This window comes from Ostrea edulis, chromosome 5 (genome assembly GCF_947568905.1).
Source record: "Ostrea edulis chromosome 5, xbOstEdul1.1, whole genome shotgun sequence".
NCBI lineage: Eukaryota > Metazoa > Mollusca > Bivalvia > Ostreida > Ostreidae > Ostrea > Ostrea edulis.
The window spans coordinates 4553038-4578119 of NC_079168.1; the positions used below are offsets into that span (position 1 = coordinate 4553038).

Below are 25082 nucleotides of genomic sequence, written 5' to 3' on the forward strand. Positions count from 1 at the left end.
CCCTGCAACAAGTTTGGGGGGGGGGGGGGTATACTGGAATCGGGTTGTCCGTCTGTCTGTCTGTCCGTCTGTAGACGCAATGGTTTCCGGGCTCTAAAGCATTATCCTTTCCACCTACCGTCACCATATCATATATATGGACTACCTATGGGATGAAGATGTTCCCTATCGATTTTAAGGTCAAAGGTCAAGCGCACTGGACATCGAAGTAGCAATATGGTTTCCGGGCTCTAAAGCGTTATCCTTTCCACCTACAGTCACCATATCATACATATGGACTACCCATGGGATGAAGATGTTCCCTATCGATTTTGGGGTCAAAAGGTCAAAGGTCAAGCGCACTGGACATTGAAGTAGCAATATGGTTTCCGGGCTCTAAAGCGTTATCCTTTCCACCTACAGTCACCATATCATACATATGGACTACCCATGGGATGAAGATGTTCCTTATCGATTTTGGGGTCCAAATGTCAAGCGCACTGGACATCGAAGTAGCAATATGGTTTCCATTTAAATTCTTTAACGGCTTTTTTCATCGCATGGAGATGCTGTGTTCCTAGATAATCCATTTCTCCCTACAAACGAGAATACCCAAGGTTTGTCATGCCATTTGTTTTTTACACTCAGAAAAGAGGTAGTTTATAGCTATTACCAACACCCTTTGGGAGATTGGGGTAAGCGGGGGGTATTCTTACTCTAATAAAACTCAGACAAGCAAATGAAGATGTGGAACTTACTATACTCTTTAAAGTTTGTGAATCTACTGTTTCTAAAATTGTAACAACTTGGATTAACTTTTTGTATTTTCAATTAAAAGAGTTAGAGGAACAATTCTGGCCTTCTAAAGAAATCATTAAACATATATATGCCAACAGATTTTGCTAAAAAGTTTCCCAATACACGCGTAATATTAGATGCAACCGAGCAACCAATTCACAAACCATCAAATGATGAGGCACAATCCAAAACTTGGTCTTATAAACACAAAAACACGTTGAAAACCCAGGTAGGTGTAACTCCAAATGGAGCAGTATCATATGTATCCTCTACTTATGGGGGCTCTATGTCTGACAGACAAATCATTGAACACTACTCTGCTAGATGTAGGCAAATTTGATGCTGGGGACAGCATTATGGCAGATTGGGGAATTCTTGTTCAAGATTTATTTGCGAATCAGAATGTTTTTATTAATACACCTACGTTTTTCAAGGGCAAAAGCCAACTTGACCCCGAAGAAATAGTTAGAGATAGGCGAGTTGCCTCAAAACGTATTCATGTAGAGAGGGTGATTGGGCTTGCAAAGAGGTTCAAAATTTTGAAACATGAGCTACCAATGTCAAAAATCCCTCTAGCTTCCAGAATTGTGTATATTTGTTTTATGTTGTCAAATTTTAGGAATTGCATTGTTGATAAAAGTGCTTAAACATGTGCCAGTAGTATATCAAAATGTACATGCATACATGTCTAAGGTTAATAAATGTATGCCCTGCACATACAGTGAATCCCTGGAGAGTTGTGTTCGTATTTCTGCTTACAAGTTTTAGATGTATTGTAGTAATTAGGGCTATACGGACTGTGGATATCGGCCTGGATAGCTCAGTGGTTAGAGCACCTGACTAGTAATGCAGGGGTCCCGGATTCAATTCACGGTCCAGCCAAAGATTTTGTCCTCTCTCCTATAGTACATTTGGTGCCGTTGACCACCCTTGGTGGTAGACTACCAAGGGCGAAATGAACCTGGGTTGAGATTGGAAGACAATTATAAAAAAAATATATAATTGATCTTAAGGAGGGAGGAATGTAGTAATTAGGGCTATACAGACCGTGGATATCGTTCTGGATAGCTCAGTGATTAGAGCACCTGACTAGTAATGGAGGGGTCCCGGGTTCGATTCCCGGTCCAGCCAAAGATTTTGTCCTCTCTCCTTTACTACAGTATCGTACATTTTTTGTATCCTTTATGCAACATGTGCTGTCAATATTCAAAGGGGTACAAGGATCTTGGTAGACATATCAACTTTTAAGTGTAAAAGCTATTTACTTTGAAAGGGTCAATGTACAATATCTTTTTTAAAAAATCAATTTAAAAAGTTTAACATTTTATATAACCAACATCTATGCATTGTTACATGTATATTGTCAATACAGAACATTTCATATCACGGATATGCAATGTATTTCATCTGAAATTGATTGGCATTCTGGGCAGAAACTTAGGCAAAAAAAAACCCATAAAGAATCATTTGCAGACTCTAATCAAATCATGAATACAAAAAATAAGATTCTGCATAAAAAAAATGAACTGTCTCGATAAATCATTTGGAAGAAACTTTTACACAAGTTTGCATGTATGCTTCCACTTTACAGCAAGGATAACAAGTACATGTATGGCATGAAAAATTTATCATAGAATACATCAAGCTTTGGAAGAAGAGAATTCTGGCAACATTCTAGATCAATATGTACTTTCTGGATGAACAATCTTTGAAAGTGTATACACCGAAATAGCAAATTGGGGGGGGGGGGGGGGGGGGGGGGGTGGCAATAAGCATTTGGTCTTGTATTTGGAAAAAATATTTAGAGGTGGGTTTCAATTGCATTTCACCAGTTACAGAGTCCATTGTTAGAAATGGGAAGTACTTTCCAGGCAAAATCTTCTCAAAGCGACCAGCAAAGGGACATTTGACTTCAATTAGTGTATCATTGCCAACGAGTCCATCCGGTGATGCCCCCAAGTAAGGTCGATCCATATCAACAAAGAAACCACATCTTTGAACACCTTGGCCAGTCTCTCTTTCAAAGGATCTGTAATGAGAGATAAAAATAAGAAAAGGCATATAATACATGTAAATAATGATTTATTGATTTGACCAATGCTTAGATAGAGCGTTAAGATTTACAAACCAGGTCTCTGCTGTACATGTGATTGTCTGACTAGCTCACACTAAAACATACCTAATAGCACGTGTCTCGTAGGTACGTCCATGGACTAGAGCTTCACTGCGAAATACAGCAGCAGAAGGCTGGTAATGAGACTCGCAGAGTTTCTGCCTATTACGCCTGTCTGTAGCTAAACAGATATCTCAAAATCTTGAGGCTGTGATCCGCCATGATCTCTCCTTGAACCAATTATTTGAGCTGGCTTGTCCACGTGTCTGCTCCTCAATGGCAACTACTTTATCTGCTGTAACCTTTCAAATTTGTATATTAACAAAAACTATATATCTTGTACTGTGTTTTGTAGTATAAAATTGCATGGTATTAGTAATACATATGAACATGAGAAAAAAAATCCTTGCAATCAATTTACATTGCACATTATATCTTATTTTAACACATATACAACATTTGCACAAATGTCATAAAATTTAATTTTGTTGAAATGCAGTTTGAGCCAATTAACAAAAGACCTACCTCAACAGCTCGTTGAACCCAATACTCTGTGAAGGGTCTTTCCAAATAATCATGGTCCAATACTGCTGCCTAGTGAAACAAAAGGTGTTACAGTTTGTTTGTTATTAAAAACTTTATTTTATATGTGCAGTTTTACCCATTACTACTTACTGCTTTAGATTAACAGACTTATAATTTTAAAATCAACATTTTATATGAATTACTAATATAGCTTGCTGTAAGTTCACTAGCGAGATACTTTTGACTTGACGCTGCTCATAATTAGCGATGTACAGGGACATTAAGTGAGATTCTTGCTTGTGCGAGTAATGCATTTTCATGCTTATGTTTACCTGAATATTTGCTTTCTCGATGAGATATCTGTATGTCAGATTGTCTGAGGTCTCTACACAATGGTTTAAGACCATATTGCGAACCCTATCCGGGTAACCAGCCACACCTTTTAGATGTTCAGAGCGGGGATCATTTAAAAAATCATCAGTCAGATTCCGCTTCCTGGGCAGATCTTCAGCTTTGACTGGTGAACCTATATCAAAATTTGAATATGTTACACATGTGGAAAAAACACTGGAAATAAATTATTGTACTTCATTCAATATATGGTCATAAAACTATTGTTTCTGTTCATCAAGGAACATCACATAATATTCATGTATTTTTACCCGAGTATGAATGTTTGGGTTTATGAAATGTCTACAGGTTTTCTGTGCATGGTTTCTGAATCCTCAAACCTTTTCCTTCAGAAAAAGAGAGTAAAACTAAGGCAACAGCAGCAAGATGCTTGCAAGTTCCATGGGGACCTCGTCCTGCAGGACACTCACAATGGCTGTTCAAGATGTCTCCCGAGTTTTTGTCAAATTTTAATTTGAAGTTGTATGTTACCTTTAATTTGAAGTACATACATGTATTCTGAGTAATATGATTTTTTAAAGTTATTTTTACAGAAATATCTCAGTACAAAGTAATAAAATAAGAGAAAATAACAATGATCACATACATGGTACATGTACAATTAGTACTACAATGTATATTATATTCACAAATTAAATGTAATACTTGCCCTTGTTTTCATGGCTGCGCCAACAATGCCTGTAAAGAACAGGGAATCATCTTCCTTTAAATATGACACAGCCAAGACTCTATCACTTTCAACAAGCAGCCTTCCTTTCTCGATAGCCTTGCCATCACCAGTGCTTTGTCTGTCACCTACACATAAGTACAAGCTCATGATTTTATAATTTATTTACTCATAAACACATAATTATATATATGTACAAATTATTTTATAAAATATTGCACATTCATTAAATGACTCCTAATGTTAAATGTTGTTCTTAATCATATGAGTAAATTATATGAACAAACCTGCTAATCTATGTACAAAATACATGTCTATCTGCTCAATACATATCTCTGAGATTTCTTCTTTATGTGATTCCTGGAGCTGTTGAAATCCCCTCGTTGGCCAATCAACTTCCAAAGGCTCAGGTATTTGAATTGGGTCATTCTTGAAATCTTTATTTCTATCATATGCCTTAAGCCTACAATAAAGTATTGTACAATGTCCACTTCCCATAAAAAAATATTAGGACAGGTACCAAGACGTACTAGTACTGTACATGTCAGTGTATGCCATTGTATCATGTATTACAATAACAATAGTCCGTATAGTACTATAATTATTACGTATAATTGATGACATAAATATAACTTATATCACATTAATTTATTGAGTTTTGAGGCATTTTGATAAAAGAATTGTCGCACTAAGCATCAAAACAACCTCTAGGCATAATCATGCCGGCGTAAACATCCTCCGTCGTCTGCATAGGTGCAGAGCTACGAATTTGTTGAAATATTACAAACGAAAATAACGGCTATGAGGTATGAAAATACATACCTGTCTATAAGGTCGGTTTTTCTGCCTCTCGTGGTGGCTCCTTTTTTCTTTAACTCGTATTTGAGTCGAGAGACGGAAAACTTTACGTAAGTTTCTCTTTCCATTTCAGTGTCTACAAGCGTCTAAGTGAAATAAAGCGTTTTAAGGGATACCCCCATAACGACATAAATTTTAGAACCGGTAACGGTCGTCGGCGAATACCATTTATAGATGAGCGGACTCCAATTTCAAATGCACTTTTGAGTCTTGCTTTGTTTCGGTATAATAAACAATTTATTGCATGAATGTTCGGGAGATATGAAGATTTATTCACCTAAGAAAAATCATATTCCCCGAGGGCAACGCCCTTGGGGAATATGATTTTTCTTGGGTGAACAAATCTTCATATCTCCCTCACTATCATGCAATAAATGTATAAAATAAAACCATTTCCAAAAGAGCTTTCAGTCACAATGAGTAATTTCAAAACAGGAGTTTGTGCCGAAACAAACAGCACGGTGACAGCTCAGAATAAGCATTTGCTATCCAAAAAAATTGTCTACTTTTAGTGATAATAAGAATTGTCAGAAGACAACGTACATTTTAGCTCGCCGGGAAATGTGACTCTACTTAATAGCCTATCCTCCTTAGTTCAAAAGATATAACCAAGGCTAATGAAGGTTTTTGAAAAGTAGGTCAAAGTTCAAGGTGAAACATTTTGTACCAAATAAAAGGTCTGGTCATGAGGAATCTATTTGTGAAATATCAAAGTCCTATCCTCCTTAGTTCAAAATATATACCCAAGCTTAAGATTAAAGTTTTTCCATAAAGTGTGCCGCCGACACCGAATTCTCGACAATACATGTAGTTCTTTGGACATTTGTTCCGGCGAGCTAGAAATATCAAAAGAAGATTATCTGTTTATACTCTTTAATTACAAACAAGAAGGTAGATATTTAAAACATACAACAAAGAATCAGTGTCCTGTTTCTGGTGCGAGTTATTTGAGCCATAATTACAATATACTTTATTCCATTCTCTAAAAAGAGTAATCATACATGTATACTGGCGAACTACACATTGTAAATTCTGTGAGTAAATAGAAAGTCAGAGTATGAGACAAATCGCAAGCGAAAAAATCAAATTGTTCAATAATCCGATGTATTAGTTACGTATTAGTTTTTCATTTTCTAAAATAGAAAGAAATGATAAAAGATTACCTGACAACCTGTGCCAACTTTTTTCTATACTTACGACTTTGGGCGACTTCAGTATATCCAACCTCCAACCCGACAACATCAAACCCCCTCCCCATGCTGTGTTAAAGATGGTGCTTTAGCTTTTCTCTTAAAATGCCAGTCCTAATATCATTTCTGTTAAGCGAGATTTCCTTAAGCTATATATCCCTATCAAACAAGAGAAAAATTGATTTGCACATGTCGATCGATCTGCCAGTGGACCAGGCGGTGTCCGCTCATTATCTTGTAATCATTATGCCAAACATCAAACTTAATACTCTGGTTAAACATAATTAGCGGGTGATCCCATTAATTAATGTAGCCTTAGTCCAAAAGTCAAAACCCTTTCTGATTTTAGGGTCACCTTTCACATAAAGTCATGAAACTTCATAAGCAAATTGATTAAGTATATAACCCTTATTCCTTTTCATGTCCACGGGTCACCATGAATTTCAATATTTCAGTTGGGGGAAGGGGCATATGATTTACAAACATGTTTTTTGTATTATTCTTGTGTTGATGATAATTAGACGCATTAATTACGACGGCTCCAACTTATACATAACGTACCATTTACTTATACATGTACCAAGATGTGGAAATAATACATACAACAGTGAACAGATTCACAGAATTCTTTACTTCACAACACAATATCCCAGATTTACTCAAAATGTCGTACAAGATACAATGTTCACACACTTATTACTCACGTAACAACATGTCAGGGCAAGTGAACCTGAAATTTCACAATGATTTTTATTCATGTTTTGAGTTCATTCGTTTTTCATTTGGTGAAACTTTCATTTGTTTGTGTATTCTTGGTGGACATATTGAGAGGGATTTCCTCAGTAACGTCCTCAGGGTCCACGATCATATGAGTGGTTTGAGCAATTCCGTGTGCATTTCCATTGTCCTTCTCTTGATCTTTGGTCAAATGAAATATTTTTAAGCACTCCAGGCGAATTGACTTGTCCATTGCCCCGTAGACGATTGGATTGCAACAATTACCTATTGCAAAGAAAACCGTAATCGCCACATAAAAATCGGCACTTAGTTGTAATTGTTTGTCAATGGACCGCACTATTCCGTAGGGCAAGTATCCGATCACTATCAAAAGAAACACCATTCCAAACATCTTTGTAATCTTGATTTCCCGCTTTAGCCACTCCTTTTGGCGCGAAACTCTAAACGCTATTGATGATTGGTGGACTTTAATAAAAATGGCTATGTAGCAGACGACGAGAATGATGGATGGGAGGATCATTAGAAAGACAATGACGAGGAGGTTGTAGGGGCCGTGATTCTTCTTAACGATGCATCGCAATAGTCTAGATTCATAATACGCCATCTGTCCTAGCGATGGTTGTGCTAAAAACAAGAGAGGTATTACTCTAGCAAACACTAGAACGAAACACGTGTACGCTCTCTTGGATATTTTCTTGTAGAAGTCATTAAATACGACAACTATTAGTCGGTGAATGGCAATAAGCCCCGTATGCCATAATGAGGAACCCATAAACAGGACCGTAAAGTGTGTTGCTAGTTCACATCCTAATATACCAGTAGGAAATTTCCCCAGAAAATAGGATAGCATCACCAGATTGTTATTGAATCCGAGGTTTATTATGTCGTTGATACAGAGACTAATAATAAAAATGTTAATGATATTGCTCAAGTCTCTCTTTGTAAAGATGACTATCAGGATCAGTATATTGGCAAACAAACCCCACAACAGAACAATCAGCATGACAATGCCGCCGATGTATAGGGCCGTGTTGGAAGGACCAGCAACATCCGAGGCGTTGTTCGTAGAGGCGTTTGTTGTAGTGTTCAAGTAGGAAAGCGCTTCGTACACTTCGTATGTCAAATTATCCATGGTACTGACAGCTGTCATTTTCGTTCTTTAGTCTGAACTAAATCCCAAATACCGTCGATATAGAATAGAACTCAGGCATATTGGTATTTTAACTTTTTCGTATGAATGCATGCGTGAATATCCATACTCAATGGCCTCTTTCTTAGAAAACGTTGCTGATTCATTATTACTTCAAATACGTTTTTCCACATCTTTACATATTAAAAGTTTCATTCGCAATAATTATTTGTGTTGTAAGACTAAATTGCAATCGCTCCAAGTAATATGACGACGGGCGCAGAAAACAGTGGGATACATTGCTGTTCTTGGATTCGATATTTTTGTAGAGATAAAGTTTCACGAAGGCTATCAAATGACGTGAATTGTATTCTTTTTCGATGTGACTGACAAATAACAAAGGTACCGTAATCCCTCCGGATGGCAAGATTGATGGTTTCCCAGATTTGGATTAATGTTTCAGCTGCAAAGAGATTAAAATTATTAATTATCATAACATTCCAAATTAATTCCAGTTTAAATCTTACGTCAATGAAAAACATCTAGAGGAGTTCTACAGCTAAATATATATTTTCGCTAAGCAAACCAACACTGGAAGATTTCAAGTCCAGTTTCCTTCAAAGTGACATTCCCTATAGGCTGAGTTCTTTGTTGTTTTACCCTTTCGCTCGTGTAAAGACGTCACCAGCTTCTAGGTTTGTTTTTACCTATGCTACGGCCAAAGCAGAGCAAGTTCTTTATCATGTCAAGTTATTCAACGCACCTATTGTGTGGATGAATTTGACACTCCCGTTAGCCAATAAAAACCTTCGTCTTATTTGTGAACTTCAATATCAGAATATTTGCTGATTACCGTTTTTGGTTAGACATTATGTCTTTTGTCATTATAACCTTGAACTTTACCATGAAAGGTGAAAATAACGAACAGTGATCAATCTCATAACTCCTATAAGCAATACAAAATAGAGAGTTGGGCAAACACGGACCCCTGGATATACCAGAGGTGGGATCAGGTGTCTAGGAGTAAGCATCCCCTGTTGACCGGTCACACCTGCCGTGATCTGGTTGCAAGTTGAGATACATGTAGTTTTAAGATCTAAAACTAAAGGTAATCCGTATGAATCGCCACGGTCTTTATCTTTTGCAGACCATCTTGTTGACAATCATGACTTCTACCGCTTGTCCACAATTTCTGCAGACCTTGTCGACAATCATGACCTCTACCTTCTGTAGAAAAGCTTATACATAAGCATGTTGCTTTTGTAAGCATGGACTTCAAGAGTTAAAAGTAATCCATATTTGGGATCCAAAGATACAGCATATTCTGCAAAATTATATTTACTAACACGAAAAGCAATCACGATCTGTCCCATCCTAATGGAATTAATACCCCGAGGAACTAATATAAGATTGGGGTCTAGATTTGAGACATAACATATTCGGAGCTCAGTCCAGGAATTATCCATATACTGTAGCTACAGATTTGACATCAAGGGGGATTTTGTTTTTAATTTAAAGAAAGGGGAATTGTCTTAAACATGGGCATATTATGTTGCATCTGCACTGTGTACTAAATTATGGCCTGGAAATGATTTACCCAGGTGACAAGGTGATTTCAAGTTAGGATTTCGACAACTATGTACATGTATGTGAGAGAGGAGGTCATTGAATCTATAAAAAAAAGTTATCGAAATTGCATGCATTTTTTAGATTTATGCAGGCAACCTCGCAACTATGTGACTTTGATTGCATGCTATCTTCGAAAATGAATACTCGCTGTAGTTTTTTACACTGAGGAAGGTATAAGTAAAACAATTTATATGGCCTTAAAGATACATTGGTATCGGAACTGATAGACTGAAAAGACAACGGAGAACCCTGGGACACTTTTTCGGATGAATGTGCTAAATTCAAACCCATCATGCAGTCGCTCTGAAGCCCGACACTGAAGCGACACGGTAGAAGACCGCCATTTATGTGTATCAATAAAGTACCGATTTCACAATGATAATGTCTAACAATTTTTATTACATCTTCAATCCTGCCACAGTCTTTGTCATTTTGACTGGGTAGACAATCCATGTTCAGATCATTTAACAACATATCTTTGTTTAATGTTTATTTTTTAACACTTTAATATTCTATTATAAAATATGTCTGGAGCTTGTCAATTTCCAACGCATTATGCAAATATTGATTCAAAACCTACCAAAATTACAATTGTTAGTCATGTAATTTTTATTCTTTTTGTCTGTTGATCATATCTATTATATAAATATAAGGGCCCCATTGGAAATAAGCTAATTTAAGCTTTTATGGGTTATCCTTGGGTTATTGTATCATCATATGTCATGTTATTCATACAGTTACTTATTCTTTAACTGTTATAAGTGCATATTGCTATAGATTATGCCAGGTTTAATTTATTATTTCAAATTCATAATCATGATATTCTGTGATATTTTATACCAGAATAAAATGAAATGAAAATATTGTTCTTGAATTGCTTCTTTCGTTTGATTTCTACTCTTATGCCGTGACTGGAAACTTTGAGAGAACTGAATAGCAACCTTCGCGTCATCATCGAATTTTCAAAATATAAAAGATTCAATAAAACAGCGGCTTAAGAAATATAATTATTTCAATAATGTAGGCGTGGCAATGCACTATTTACATTAAGCTTAAGACTGTACCGACGTATAACTGTTCTTCCCACAAAGGCTGGTGTAAGGGAAGTAACTGTATGATCGCTTCCTGTAGATTAATAAAGTAAAACCAGTGAATTGTATATAACAAGATGATGGATTTGCCATCGACTAAATGTATTCATACGGTTATAGAATCGTATTGCCAAACACATCCATGTCACGCAGAGTGAGCGATTTTGTTTCCTGAGTCTAACTATTCGTTCGATGACAACTTCTTGAATTTCTGCAGACTAGATATAAACAACAATTACTTTTCCCTGAACGATCGCGCAAACTCATATGTTGATATCGAAACAAACATCGTAAACCCTAGGGGGTGAACTGTACAATCGGACTTGATTACCATAAACATCCGCTGTAATTCTTTACACAGTCCCGAGGCAGGAGCTGTAGATGATAGCAAAACACTTCCTCATTCCTGTCTGGCACTATGTATGTTGTTTAAAAATCCAATATTGTAAAGATCTATTGGAATGATAAGTCTATGTAAGCTGAGGACGAGCAGTATCTACACAATGTATATTACATCATTACACGTGAGCTGATGACGAGCAGTATCTACACAATGTATATTACATCATTACACGTGAGCTGATGACGAGCAGTATCTACACAATGTATGTTACATCATTACACGTGAGCTGATGACGAGCAGTATCTACACAATGTATGTTACATCATTACACGTGAGCTGATGACGAGCAGCATCTACACAATGTATGTTACATCATTACACGTGAGCTGATGACGAGCAGTGTAGACACAATGTATATTACATCATTACACGTGAGCTGATGACGAGCAGTGTAGACACAATGTATATTACATCATTACACGTGAGCTGATGACGAGCAGTGTAGACACAATGTATATTACACCATTACACGTGAGCTGATGACGAGCAGTGTAGACACAATGTATATTACACCATTACACGTGAGCTGATGACGAGCAGTATCTACACAATGTATATTACATCATTACACGTGAGCTGATGACGAGCAGTGTAGACACAATGTATATTACACCATTACACGTGAGCTGATGAGGAGCAGTATCTACACAATGTATGTTACATCATTACACGTGAGCTGATGACGAGCAGTGTAGACACAATGTATATTACATCATTACACGTGAGCTGATGACGAGCAGTGTAGACACAATGTATATTACATCATTACACGTGAGCTGATGACGAGCAGTGTAGACACAATGTATATTACACCATTACACGTGAGCTGATGACGAGCAGTATCTACACAATGTATATTACACCATTACACGTGAACTGGTGACTAGCAGTGTAGGTTTAGCGCAGAACACGCACAGCGTATGAGACAGCTCAAAAATGAAAAAAAATTCGTCAAACTTGACTAGTTTTCTTTACAGATTATGACACATAATCATTTCCGACGTCTTTTCAGCAACAGCTTTCTTGAGCAATTGTCTTCGTGTCATCTTTTGAAATTTTCTCATTTTTTGAATTCTCTTTAAATGGAAATATCTTGAAGCAATTTGTAATACACTTTTTAATTTTCAATCAAGTTGAAAAATATGATCTATCAATATAAAGACTTACAATTAATTGAGCAATATATCATTCATTGAAAACTCGAAAAGTTCGATCTAAATACTACTGATGATAACTTGTTTGACTAATGTTGGATCGGGTACCTTTATTCGGGAGTGAGTACATTTCGTTTATTAGTACAAGTATTTACTCCTGCCCAGTGAGTTCAACAATTCAGAATACACCCGCTATGTTGAAGTTGACAGGAGAAGCAAAACACAAGCTACATTCAAGCCGATTATTCTTCGAGGATAGAAAAATACTTCGCGGCCGTTGATTCAAGATATGTTTGATATAGTTTGCTCTTGGTATAGGAAAAATATCTTAGCTGTTAAGGAGGGTGATCGGCCATGGAAATGTATATACATTAAGATGGCACATCTGCTCTTCAGAGGAGATGGGGTTGATTGGAAATATAAGAGCATTTTGTATCGGAACAATCTCATTTATCGTGATATTGGAAATGGGCGAACAGAAGTCATCTAGGACACCAAACTGAAAATCAGAATAGTACCGCGTGATATGACAAGGCCTGGGAATGAAGATTTAAGTAACATCTGCCGCAATCCACACAGATAATACACTGCAGAATTAATTCTATTCCAAGATATCATTAGTAATGACAAATAACCCACCGGCAGCGAATGTCAGGTCAGTATACATGTAGGCACAAAATCTCCATAGGTCATCACTAATTAAAATACGCCGTCGTACATGTTTAATAGGAAATATAATCACTACTGTTGAAATGGTTGTTAGCCGGTGAAAACACATTAGAAAGAAAAATTCGGTGGGCAGTTACATATACAATACGTTGTCGACTCTCCTTAGAGGCAACGCCTCCTTTTCTTCAATTTCCTGTTAAGTTGGTCGTTATGCCAAACGTTTATTCATTGGCTCGTTAAAGCATCTCATATGGAGTATGCTTTCATCATCGAGAGATAGATATACGCTTTCAATTATTCAAAATGGAGGGGGCGGGGTTAAATGATAAAAAGGGTGTTCTGTTTGCAGACAGAGCAGAATGCAAATTTCATTGTAATTTACTGCATGATAAATCAGGGGTCGAAATTAACTTTTTCTTAGCCTGTGGGTATAAAATCCACGGGCTAAAATGAAAACCTACAAGCTAAAATAAAAATAATGACGCAGTATTCTTTTTTCATTTTTTTTTTAAATCAATGATTTCTCCAATCATTACTGAGTCTAGTGGCTCAACAGGCATCGTTTGGACAAGTCACTAAGTTACGTAAGTCATATGGTGCAATGTTTAGGTCTCTTGACCATCGCACCTTTAATCCACAACCTGTTTACCACACTTCCAATTTCATGCCACATCAGGGTTACATGTACATGTATCACTAGTGATTTTTCAAATCGAATCCCGGACTCGTGTTTTATAAGCAGCACGATCACGAGTCCCATGATCGTCTACGCAGTGAGCAGTGCACTCGTGTCATCACTACAACCCGACCTCAATATGACAATAAATTAATGTAAATAGGAAATGTTGGAGTGATTAATTAATATTTATTAATTAACAAACGACACTACTTTCCATTCTGATAAAAATGACTACCGGAAGATTTGGTAAAACATAGACTCCGATTTTTTTTTTTTAGATAAATGAATAACAAAAACCAGTCATACTTGGAATTCAATTTAATCACCCCTATAAGTGAACAGGACTCGTGGCACATGTCAATATTTTTCATAATAATGCGATGTCCGACCTTTAAAGCATTTGTTTGACTCCGAGTTTCTTTAAAAAAAAATCATAAAAGAAAAATCCGGATAGAAACGGTTGTTGAAATCGGTAGTTCATGTAAGCGTTTGTATGATTCTGAGTGCAAGTTTAAGAAAAGTGCATCACCGTATAAAACGGATACGATGCGATCATGGTTTTGTGAATCACCACTCGCTAAAAGTTTCGAGTGTACACTATTTTTACTCGCTATTTTTCAAATGTACTCGCATTTTGCGAATATTTCTCGCTAATTTCGAGCCCTGCTGATATGAATATCTACTACATTTTTCTTCCTTCTTTTTTGGCGTAAAATATGCATAGGTGTTCTATGTTTTTAAACTGAATAAATAATTTTGAGAATTAAAACCACTATTTGATAATATTCTTTAACTCTTCAGCTAAATCATTGAAGAAACATGACAGTTAGAAACAAGATATATTAGACATATATATATTTCAAGAAATGGTGAAAATTCAGAAATCTTTAAAATATCGCTACTATTCACATTTAAACCAAGCCTGATCGAAATCATGGAAAGTGGTAATAGATACCATATTAATCATAAAACTACATTTTCTTGTTGTAAAATGGTTTACTAATGAAAGGAATTTTAAAAGTAAACTAACTTCTTGTTGACAAATGCAGCAATAAGTAACAAGGTGAATACTTTAGTATTTGTCTAATACATTTTTTATCTAGTTAACAAGTTTCTCAACGATTTCAGCCGTAGACCTTTAAAAAAAATTAACAAGTAACATTTCTTATTTTCATAGATATTTATACTTGAAAACTTCTATTAGAGCGTCTACTTGAGGCGTCTATTAATGTTTTATTACATATTTATATCATGCATCAAATCAGAGAAATTTAGACTTTACCACAATTTCTTATTTGCAAACAAAACATCTTTTTTGTTATTCAGGAAAACACCACGCAGAAATATCACATAAAATAATGGAGAACTTTTTTCACTCTTTCGATGGTGAAATCATGTTCCATACGAAATACTTTAACAAGCCATTAAATAAAACTCCTCCGTAAGGACGGTGAACGATTTTCCTTTTTACCTCTGCGCATGAGCAGATATCTGTGATTGAACTCAAAATAGGATAGTTATGGCAACATATAGACGCACACGTGATAGATCGTGTGCTCGGTTTTATCATATGAAAATATAGATAGGAGTCTTTCATCATAGACATCGTATAATTGGTCAATATTGGTCATACAACTGTTTATCATGCGATTTCCGAATCCCTTATAGTGTACAAAATACTTCACATTTTAGCTACCGACAAGCTTTTTTCTTTCTTGGCTTCGATTTCAATTAATATTGGTTGGTGAACACTGAAAGATGATCGAAGTTGCTTATGACGTATACATGAGTCACAGCATCGTAAGGGAGCATTTTTTCTCTGTGTAAAAGTCCACTCCAGAAAATCATGTAAATATTTGATTGATTTATATCAAAGTAAAATCTCCATTGATGGTTCAAAGTCCTTAAGCACGTCTGCAGCTATAAGGTTTCTCGTAGACACTTGATCATCCTCCAGCTGATGCCACGACTAGCAGCACCATTTAAAGTAAAGGAGATGTCGATCATCTCAAGACTCATGGCAATTTAGTTTTTTTCGGAATCGTATAGTTTCAATATTCGTACGTTATGATGTATATCATCGTTTTATTTCTACTGTCTAATCCATGCACAATGACACTGCGATGAGTTGAAATAGACACGTGGTATGTTGCGCGATAACCAGCCGGCTTTTGAAATGGAATAGTGTGCCGCAGTATTGTTAATCATCTGACACAGTCAAGATCGGGGTCCATTAAGAGAGCACAATGGGGCCTCAGTAATCATCATATAATATACGTACTGATGGGTTCTTCTTGGACTCCATCGAGATGGACAGAGAACATCGTTCATGGTTTGGAAAAATGCCCTCGATTTCGAATGATTTGGGCCCCAAGATCGAAGCTGCGATATTTGGAAGAACACATTTCTGAGAGAATTACTATAATGCTGATTAGTACTTTAAATACTCTAGTGATACTACGGACTTATACAACCTTCTCTATACTCTTAGCTTGGATGTACCAAACACAATGAAATTAAATCTATATACATGTACATGTATTGTGATTGATATATATATATTGTTTCACGTCCCGCTTGAGAATATTTCACCATTGCCGGTGAAGGGCTGCACAATTTAGGCCTATGATCGGCGCTTATGGCCCTTGAACAGGGAAAGATCTTCACCGTGTCACACCTGCTGTGTCACAGGGACTCATTTTTGCGGTCTCATCCGAAAGACCACCCCATTTAGTCGCCTCTTACGACAGGTAAGGGGTACTGAGGACCTATTCCAACTCCGATCCCTATGGGATTTCACATGCTGTGAATGTATACATGCATTTACTTTCCCAGTTTCCGTAGAAATTGATCGACTCAGACAGGAAACAGATGTTCAGCTTCCTGTGCCGTTACCGGTGTACTTTATCTCCGTGTTCGTGTATGTTGAAATCTGATGAAAATAAATACTAACCGTTAGGTGATCAGACAACTCAGTAATGTACAGGCCTGTCTGACCCTCCACCACCAGCCCAGAAAGTGAGACTTGTGTGTATAAGCTTGTCTGGTCCTCCACCACTAGCCCAGAAAGTGAGACTTGTATATATAGGCTTGTCTGACCCTCCACCACTAGCCCAGAAAGTGAGACTTGTATATATAGGCTTGTCTGACCTTCCACCACTAGCCCAGAAAGTGAGACTTGTATATATAGGCTTGTCTGACCCTCCACCACTAGCCCAGAAAGTGAGACTTGTATATATAGGCTTGTCTGACCCTCCACCACTAGCCCAGAAAGTGAGACTTGTGTGTATAGGCTTGTCTGGTCCTCCACCACTAGCCCAGAAAGTGAGACTTGAGATTTTATTTCCAACGGATATGATATCATATTGGGTGTGGTAAAAAATTTTCAAGCCAGTGTTTCAGCTCTATGTTGGATCAGGGTCCGGGCTTGAAGTTTTCAGATCATCGTGGTGACTCATGATTAGCCTCCTCTTTCATGGAACACCACGAGGTTGGTAATTTGCGTGCTAGAGGGTCGTGACCACCGATATGTTGTGTGTATGTGTGTGTGTGTATGTGCGCGCGCTAATGTACATCATTAGGCCAACATCCTCCTTCAACAGAACCGCTGAGAGGAAAGTAAACTTATATATAGATCCCATGAATCAATATTAAAGCATTAAAAATAAAAATAAAATCAACATCAAACCTATCAACACATGAATAAATAATTTAGTATAGTCTGTCGCTAGTGGATTGTGAAGATCCTTGACAAACTTAGTGCTGACAGCGGGTTTTCCATTGTTTAGTACAATGACTTTTACTTACAGGATTGTGGGTTTATTCATTATCCAACAGTCTCATAATAAAGCGAACCTTTATTATCCAACAGTCTCATAATAAAGCGAACCTTCATTATCCAACAGTCTCATAATAAAGAGAACCGAGAGCGGTAGATCAATGGTACAGCGTTTGTTTAAAAGTCGGGAGTTCGAGCCCCGCAGATAAAGCCTTCAAAGGGCATGGGCACGATGTTTGAGCTCAAAATTTTCAAATTCTATTCTTCCATTTTTAATGTTTACTATGCTTAACTACGGTATTTCTAATGATCAGCAAAATTTTGAATGCCAGATGTTAAGTTACAAGGGAGATACAGAACTTACAATTCTTTGTTATGTAAACAGGGCTCGTGTCATGTTTTTGTTTACATAGGTTAAATATATTGGTAAAAGTTTCGTTTAAAGCAGAGTTTTCAGTTTACAACTTAATTCTCAACACAATTAAGCAGTTTTAGGGGTTTGTCACATCTCATTTTGTTTTAAACATGCTATTTTCTATGAAGCAATATATTTGTAAACAAAAAGACGTAAACATAGGTAGTGATTGCTCCTTCGCCAATGGCTCAGCATTTAGAAGTCTTTCAGATATGACCTTAAGCACGGAGGTCCCGTGTCGCGCCAGGTGTTGGTACGTTAAAGGGGCATGAACACGATTTCGACTGAAAATTTAAAATTTTTATTTTTTTCATTTTTAATGCTTAGAATGCTTAATTACGCTATTTCTAATGGTCAGCAGAAACTTGAATGTCAGTTGTCGATATACAAAGACATAGAGCGGTCCTACTTAACTGGGTACTTTAGAGTACGCTGGTAAAATTTCATAATTTAATCAAATCTATATAATTAACCGCTGTTCGTAGGTGTTCTTGCTTTCGTTCAACCTAATAAATATATATCTGCAATATATTGTGTTTGTTATTTTTTAGGAATTATTTTGCATTACAGTTTACCATTTGATCCCGATCAAATTTAATTACATGATATACTAGTGCATTGCATCTAAATTTCCAAGATCATGTCTTCATTTTTTTTAAAGTACTATAACACAATTCTTCGTTATGTAAACAAAGCTCGTGTCATGTTTTTGTTTACATACGTCTAATATACTATAAAAGTTTTGTTTAAAGCAGGTTTTTGTTTTCAATTTACAAGTTAATTCTGAACACAATTAAATAGTTTCTAGTATTTGGCATATCTCTTTGCCTTACAAAGAATTGTGAGTGCTGTATCTCACTTGTAACGCAACAACTGATATTCAGATTTTGGTTGACAATTAGAAATACTTTAGTTAAGCATTGTAAACAATAAAAATGGAAAAATAAAATTTGCAACTCAAATCGTTTCCTTGCCCCATTAAAGAACCCTCACTGCTACGGCCGTAAGCACTAAACATAGGTATTGTGGCACCTCGCCTAGAGCTGGTGACGTCTCCATATAAGTGAAAAATTCTCAACGGGACAAAAAAAAACCAAAACCCCCAAACAAAAACACCACAATAAAGCCATCTTCACAAGTCAAGGATTCGAATCAATAACCCTTGACTTGTGAAGATTCAATAAAGCGTGATTATCATTACATATACAATATGTACGTGGGTTTAACATTACTATAAAAGACCCTTCCAATACTTGTGTAGTCTACTAAAGCAGGTGGCTGATTAAGAACTCTCCAGTTTGTATTTGTGGGTGCGCGAGTAAAGGATTAATTCATTTAATTTGGGGATAAGTTCATTAATTTATCATGGACTACATGATTTATTGCATGCTACCAGGTTTTACACATTCGTTTCATTCATGTCGATGTAAGGGCGTCTTTTGGTAAAATTATACACGATCTGTCAGATATCTAGATTCTACGAAAGTTTACAGAGCTTGTCAAGATTATGAATTCCAGAACTTTCAGCAAAACCAATTTGTGGGAAGTTTATAATTTGTTTTAAAAGTACCACCTGATTCAATTACTCACGTAGATTTCACAGAAAGTCGTGTATATGTTTCTGATAAGTTGTGCAGGATTTTGAATTCCAAAACTGAATATATCTTTTTAAAATACTTATTTTCTAAACGTTCCACCTGCTAAGTGTGCTCACGTGATATTCCTATAAATCCACACTCTAGTCACCTGTTTTATTTTTACGGACACAGAAGAGAAATGATTGCATTATTTAAATCGTAGTGCGGCATTTTTAGATTTCAAAGCTTTTCTTCCGAGGTTTCGTTGTTTTCACTATACGAATCATTTATCGTAACAAAAACAAAAATGAAATTAAACGGCCAATGATGAATGGAAACTGCACAAACAATTTACACTAGATTGCCGGTGTCTTTTCGGTAAATTACCCCAGCAGGCAATGCCAATATCATTCGCGTCTTATGAATTCACAACAAGTTCTCAAGACGATGATTAACGCTCCGTAATTTGAAAACCTTTTTGTGTTAATTACATTCCTCATCTCTGTATATTTTTTTAGTTGCTCTAAAAACAAACTCATTACGTCGTCATGTCTAATACATGTATATAGTTTCTAAGAGTAAGGTACATGGGATATTAAATATCAATAAGAATTAGTATAGATTATCAATTTGGTGTCCGTTTCCAAAATCTAATTACTCACCCTGAGGCCCGCTACATGCACCTTGCAGTTGAGCGCTCTCTATACATAGTTAGTATAAATAATTACATGTCAAATCCGTATACCAATATCAATCAAAGCCGCCAAAATACGATACAGTGCTTCAATGTCTCTAACTAGAGTATATTACAAAGCAGATTTACTTGGTACACCGGAACAAGAAAAGTAAGGGATAGGAAGTTGTCTATTTCATGGACCAACCTAAATTTGCGATCTGTGATGTACGTTGTTCAGGGGCCTAGCGATACACGCGGAGCGTCGTCAAGAAAACGTCAGCTTAGTTTAAGAACAATTTATTATTTTGTGTTAAATCTTAAAGGGCCATGATACATGTACGTCGTGAACGCGTTTGTAGATTCCACGGAAGAAGAATCGAAAATTTGACATTTTAAACCTTCTTGCTTTTTCAAATGCCAGAAGGATACAAGCTACAAATATTTCTTAAACGTATCTAATGTTTACCGTAATTTAATATATGTTTGGGATAATTATTAACCCATATATATTTCATTATTAAAAAGATGACAATTAATTTTTTATGAAATAATAAGAGAAAAATTCACAAAAATCAACTTAACAAACTATATATGTTTTTTTCTTCTTCAAATATTTGCATTGAAAATACCGTTAACATTGAAATCCATCCAATTCATGCAAGGTAATGTATAGCATATGCCCTGGGGGCTTAAGCCTACACTTTTTATATAGCATGTGCCCTGGGGGCTTAAGCCTACACTTTTTTAAAGATGGTTATATTTTGTTCGTATATCCCAACACAAAATTAATTTTGGTTATATTTTTCTAAACACAAAATTTTGCCATAACATCCCTAACGTTAGTACTCGATAAAAGTAATACATCGGATCAAAGTTTGTTTCAACTGACCTTTTCTCCAAGGAAATAGTTCCACGGAGGAATAGGGACTGTCGGAAATTTCCAAGCACACGAGGTGTATTTTCAATATCCAAGTTGCAGATATCCTCCCCCGCTAGAGCCCGTGATGAGAGTGAGGGGGAAACCGTCTGTCACTCTTTGAATAACGCTACGCTAACATATATTGATCACCTGTATGAATTATGCCGATGTCGTTTCTAGCGGCTCCGGAATCCGTAGTTTTGTCCGTGAGATTAAAGCATCGTGGAGCACTATCTACACACGGTGTTGCGAAAGAGTCGGTGCGATTCTCAGTAATACTCAGCGGCTAGTAAAATAATTGCTTGATGATAATTTTTCCTGCTGATTTTGTTTATTGATTTTCGTTTTATTCTTAGAAAGCATGTTGCCAGCTTTCATTAAACACTTACCTTTTTTGATGATCATTTATTGATGAATGCTAGGAGTATTTCAGTTTTTGGATGCTGTCTCCAGTACTGAAATAACAGTCACTAGTCTGCTACTAGTAATTAGATTTATACTATAACTAGTAGCACTGAATAGGCCACGACAAAAACCCGCGTCTTTATCAAGAGACATACTACATAAAAAAATAACACACACCACGAAAAAACGACAAGTATCAATAATCTACATAGGTAACAAGAATGATACACTGTTGTACTGAGTGAGAAAAATGGTTTCTTTGTAAGGCGTGTTTACTGACAAAGAAACCATATATATATATATATATATATATATATATATATATCCAAAATTGAAATAGAGTCTCAGTAATCGGATACTAATATTAAAAAAAATATGAAAAGAAAACACAGAAATCCTCCGTATGATAATCATACGCATGTACACTTATTTAGTCTACTGCGTCAATCTATGACGCGATGTCTCTGTATGTTTCTTTGACATACTGAGACCCGTTTCCGTTCGTCGTTTGTAAACTAACTACCAAAGTTTCTGCGTCACCTTTGATATTGACATCCAGAGGTGTAGGGTAGCACGACATGTGTAGGGTAGCACGACATGTGTAGGGTAGCACGAAATGTATAGGGTAGCACGACATGTGTAGGGTAGCACGACAGGTGTAGGGTAGCACGACAGGTGTAGGGTAGCACGACATGTGTAGGGTAGCACGAAATGTGTAGGGTAGCACGAAATGTGAACTTCATGGTTTCTATTCCCTAGGGGTTTATGAAACCGCTAATACTTGTATGATATCTATTAGGCAATTTGTGAACTATGTATACGTTTAGTTTGTGATCAGCAGTAAGTCATGAAAGGTGAAGATAAAGGTCAGTGATCAATCTCAAAAACCTTACAAGAAACACAAAATTAAGTGTAGGTCAAACACGAATTCATGGACCCAGCAGGGGTGGGATCAGGCGTCTAGGCGGTAAACATCTTCTGTTGACCAGTCACACCCAGTATGTGTCTTATGTCTTGATCGGGTAAACGGATATGTACTTAAAATCAGTATGTATAGAAAAACCTAACAATTGATATATGAAACATGTCAAACAAAATTGAACCTAATGAGAGGTTGTATTTGTAAATTAAATCACCATAAGGGACATATCATTGCGAAATGCTGAGACTTTTGAAACCTCCTGTAACATCAATTTATTTCTCAATATCCTGTCTCAATTTAAAAATTGATCATGCGCAGAACATGTTCTCGTGAATCGAGTCGGTTGATACACATAAACACCATATGCAGGTGATAATGGTGTATTGTACATAAAAATGGAAAGTTCACGATGGAGAAACTGAAGTAATCCCGTTTTTCATGAAGTTGAGTTGTTAGTTTGCCTTTATTTACTTGTATAAAAAAATATGACACAAATATGGAAAACTCCTCAATACCAAAATTGTGATTGAAATTCGTGACTCATGTATGTAACGGATTCCACTCCCAGGTTAAATTGTGTATATAACTTGTGAAACTCACGATCTCCCGTTTACGACATGAAAGCTTTACCACTGAGCTACCGCGACCGGTACTCTCATTATAACGAGATAATGTAACTCGTTACACTGTTTAATAAGATGCTATGTTGTTATATGGAGAACACATCGGAGGGCGAGGTGAATATTTTACTTTCAAGTATAGATCATTGTCTTGACCAATAATTCTTTTATCATATGATTCAATAATGTAAAAACATTGAAACTGCATGGCTACTAGAGCTTACAAAACGATACCAAAGTCGGCCATTTTGTATAGATTCAGTGCAAGACTTAAGCGAATGTGATGAGACACGAGTGTTTGTGTATTGATGTTTATCGTCTGCCTCGAGATTTTTTCCCACTCATATGGAGACGTCACCATTGCCGTTGAAGGGTTACAAAATTTAGGTCTATGCTCGGCGCTTATGACAATTGAACAGGGAGATATCTTTATCGTACCACACTTGTTGTGACACGGGACCTCGGTTTGTATGGCCTCATCCGAAAGACCGCCCCATTTAGTCTCCTCTTTCGACAAGCAAGGGGGTACTGAGGACATATTCTAACCCGGATTCCCACGTGATGTGTTTGTGTATTATATGACTAGATAATTTCAAACATCAAACCCGCCTACTAAAACTTACCGATACCTGATCAGTCACCTTAGACTGGCTTCAATGTTACAACAATTCAACAGTTGTTACTAATTTGTCATAGAAGTCACCCTTTCTGTATAATTATAGTGCAATATTTACTAATCGAAAGGAAGTAGAAACGCGAGTTTGCATTCATCGACCATAATATAATGATTTTATCTATTTTGAGGTTCCAGATTTAAATTTTGGTCCAATTTTGGAGAAATCAAATGTTATCTTCACCTGGTAGGCCCGTCCGGGTGAACATAAGGTTCTATGTCAGAGTCCCGTGGGGATCCGGGTTATAGTAGGTCCTCAGTGCCCCTTGCTTGTTGTAAGAGGCGACTAAATGAGGCGGTCCTTTGGATGAGACCGCAAAAATCGAGGTTCCGTGTCACAGGTGTGGCACGACAAAGACCCATCCCTGCTCAAAGACCGTAAACGCCGAGCATAGGCCTAAATTTTGTAGCCCTTCACCGGCAATGGTGACGTCTCCATATGAGTGAAAAATTCTCGAGTGGGACGTTAAACAATATAAAGTCAATCAATCAATGCCAGGAAGCTTGGAATTATTAGATCATATAAAAAGGATCAAATAGGGAATATTTCTGTTTCCAGTTATCTTTAACTAAATTATGTTCCTAATATATGATTTAAAAAAGAGCTGTCTGCTATAAAGTGGTTGTGTAGAATATGCGAAAATTCCCCGTGTCCTAGAATCATTTATATCGGGGATTCTCCAGAATTCAAATCAATATGACAAGCATTAGATTTGACTTTTTAATTGCATGATAGAGAACCACAGGCACCTGAAGTATGGATATTTCTTACGCCACCGCCTTTTTGATAATATTTTGTGGCGATAGTTTCTCTGAAATGTGTGAATTCCCTGTCTATCTCATCCTCTCTGTAATCAGTTCACGCTTTTTGTAAGCTTTAGAGAATGGCCTTCTACCGGTGGAAAGCCAATCTCTAAAGCTTACAAAAAGCATGAAACGAGTACATAAATCCAAAGAGGGGCGAGATAGACAGTGAAGACAGATATATATCCCCGCAAAAATTATCCAAAAAAAAAAGGGGGGGGGGTAGTATCCATACGTCAGGTGCTTGTGCCAGGAACGCA

At 36.7% G+C, this 25082-nt stretch overlaps 1 protein-coding gene across 1 annotated transcript; it reads right to left on the reverse strand.

Moving 5' to 3' along the window:
• Positions 1-6207: 6207 nt before the first annotated feature.
• Positions 6208-21684, reverse strand: LOC125652490 (melatonin receptor type 1B-A-like). Its single transcript, XM_048881722.2, has 2 exons — positions 21369-21684; positions 6208-8871 (listed from the first exon to the last, which is right to left on the reverse strand). The coding sequence occupies exon 2, from the start codon at positions 8427-8429 to the stop codon at positions 7320-7322; it is 1110 nt and encodes a 369-aa protein (XP_048737679.1). The 5' UTR covers positions 8430-8871; positions 21369-21684; the 3' UTR covers positions 6208-7319.
• Positions 21685-25082: the final 3398 nt, after the last annotated feature.

Bases quoted from the DNA above. Each gene is read 5' to 3' on its own strand.
- LOC125652490 (XM_048881722.2), bottom strand. From the start codon at position 8,429: ATGACAGCTGTCAGTACCATGGATAATTTGACATACGAAGTGTACGAA.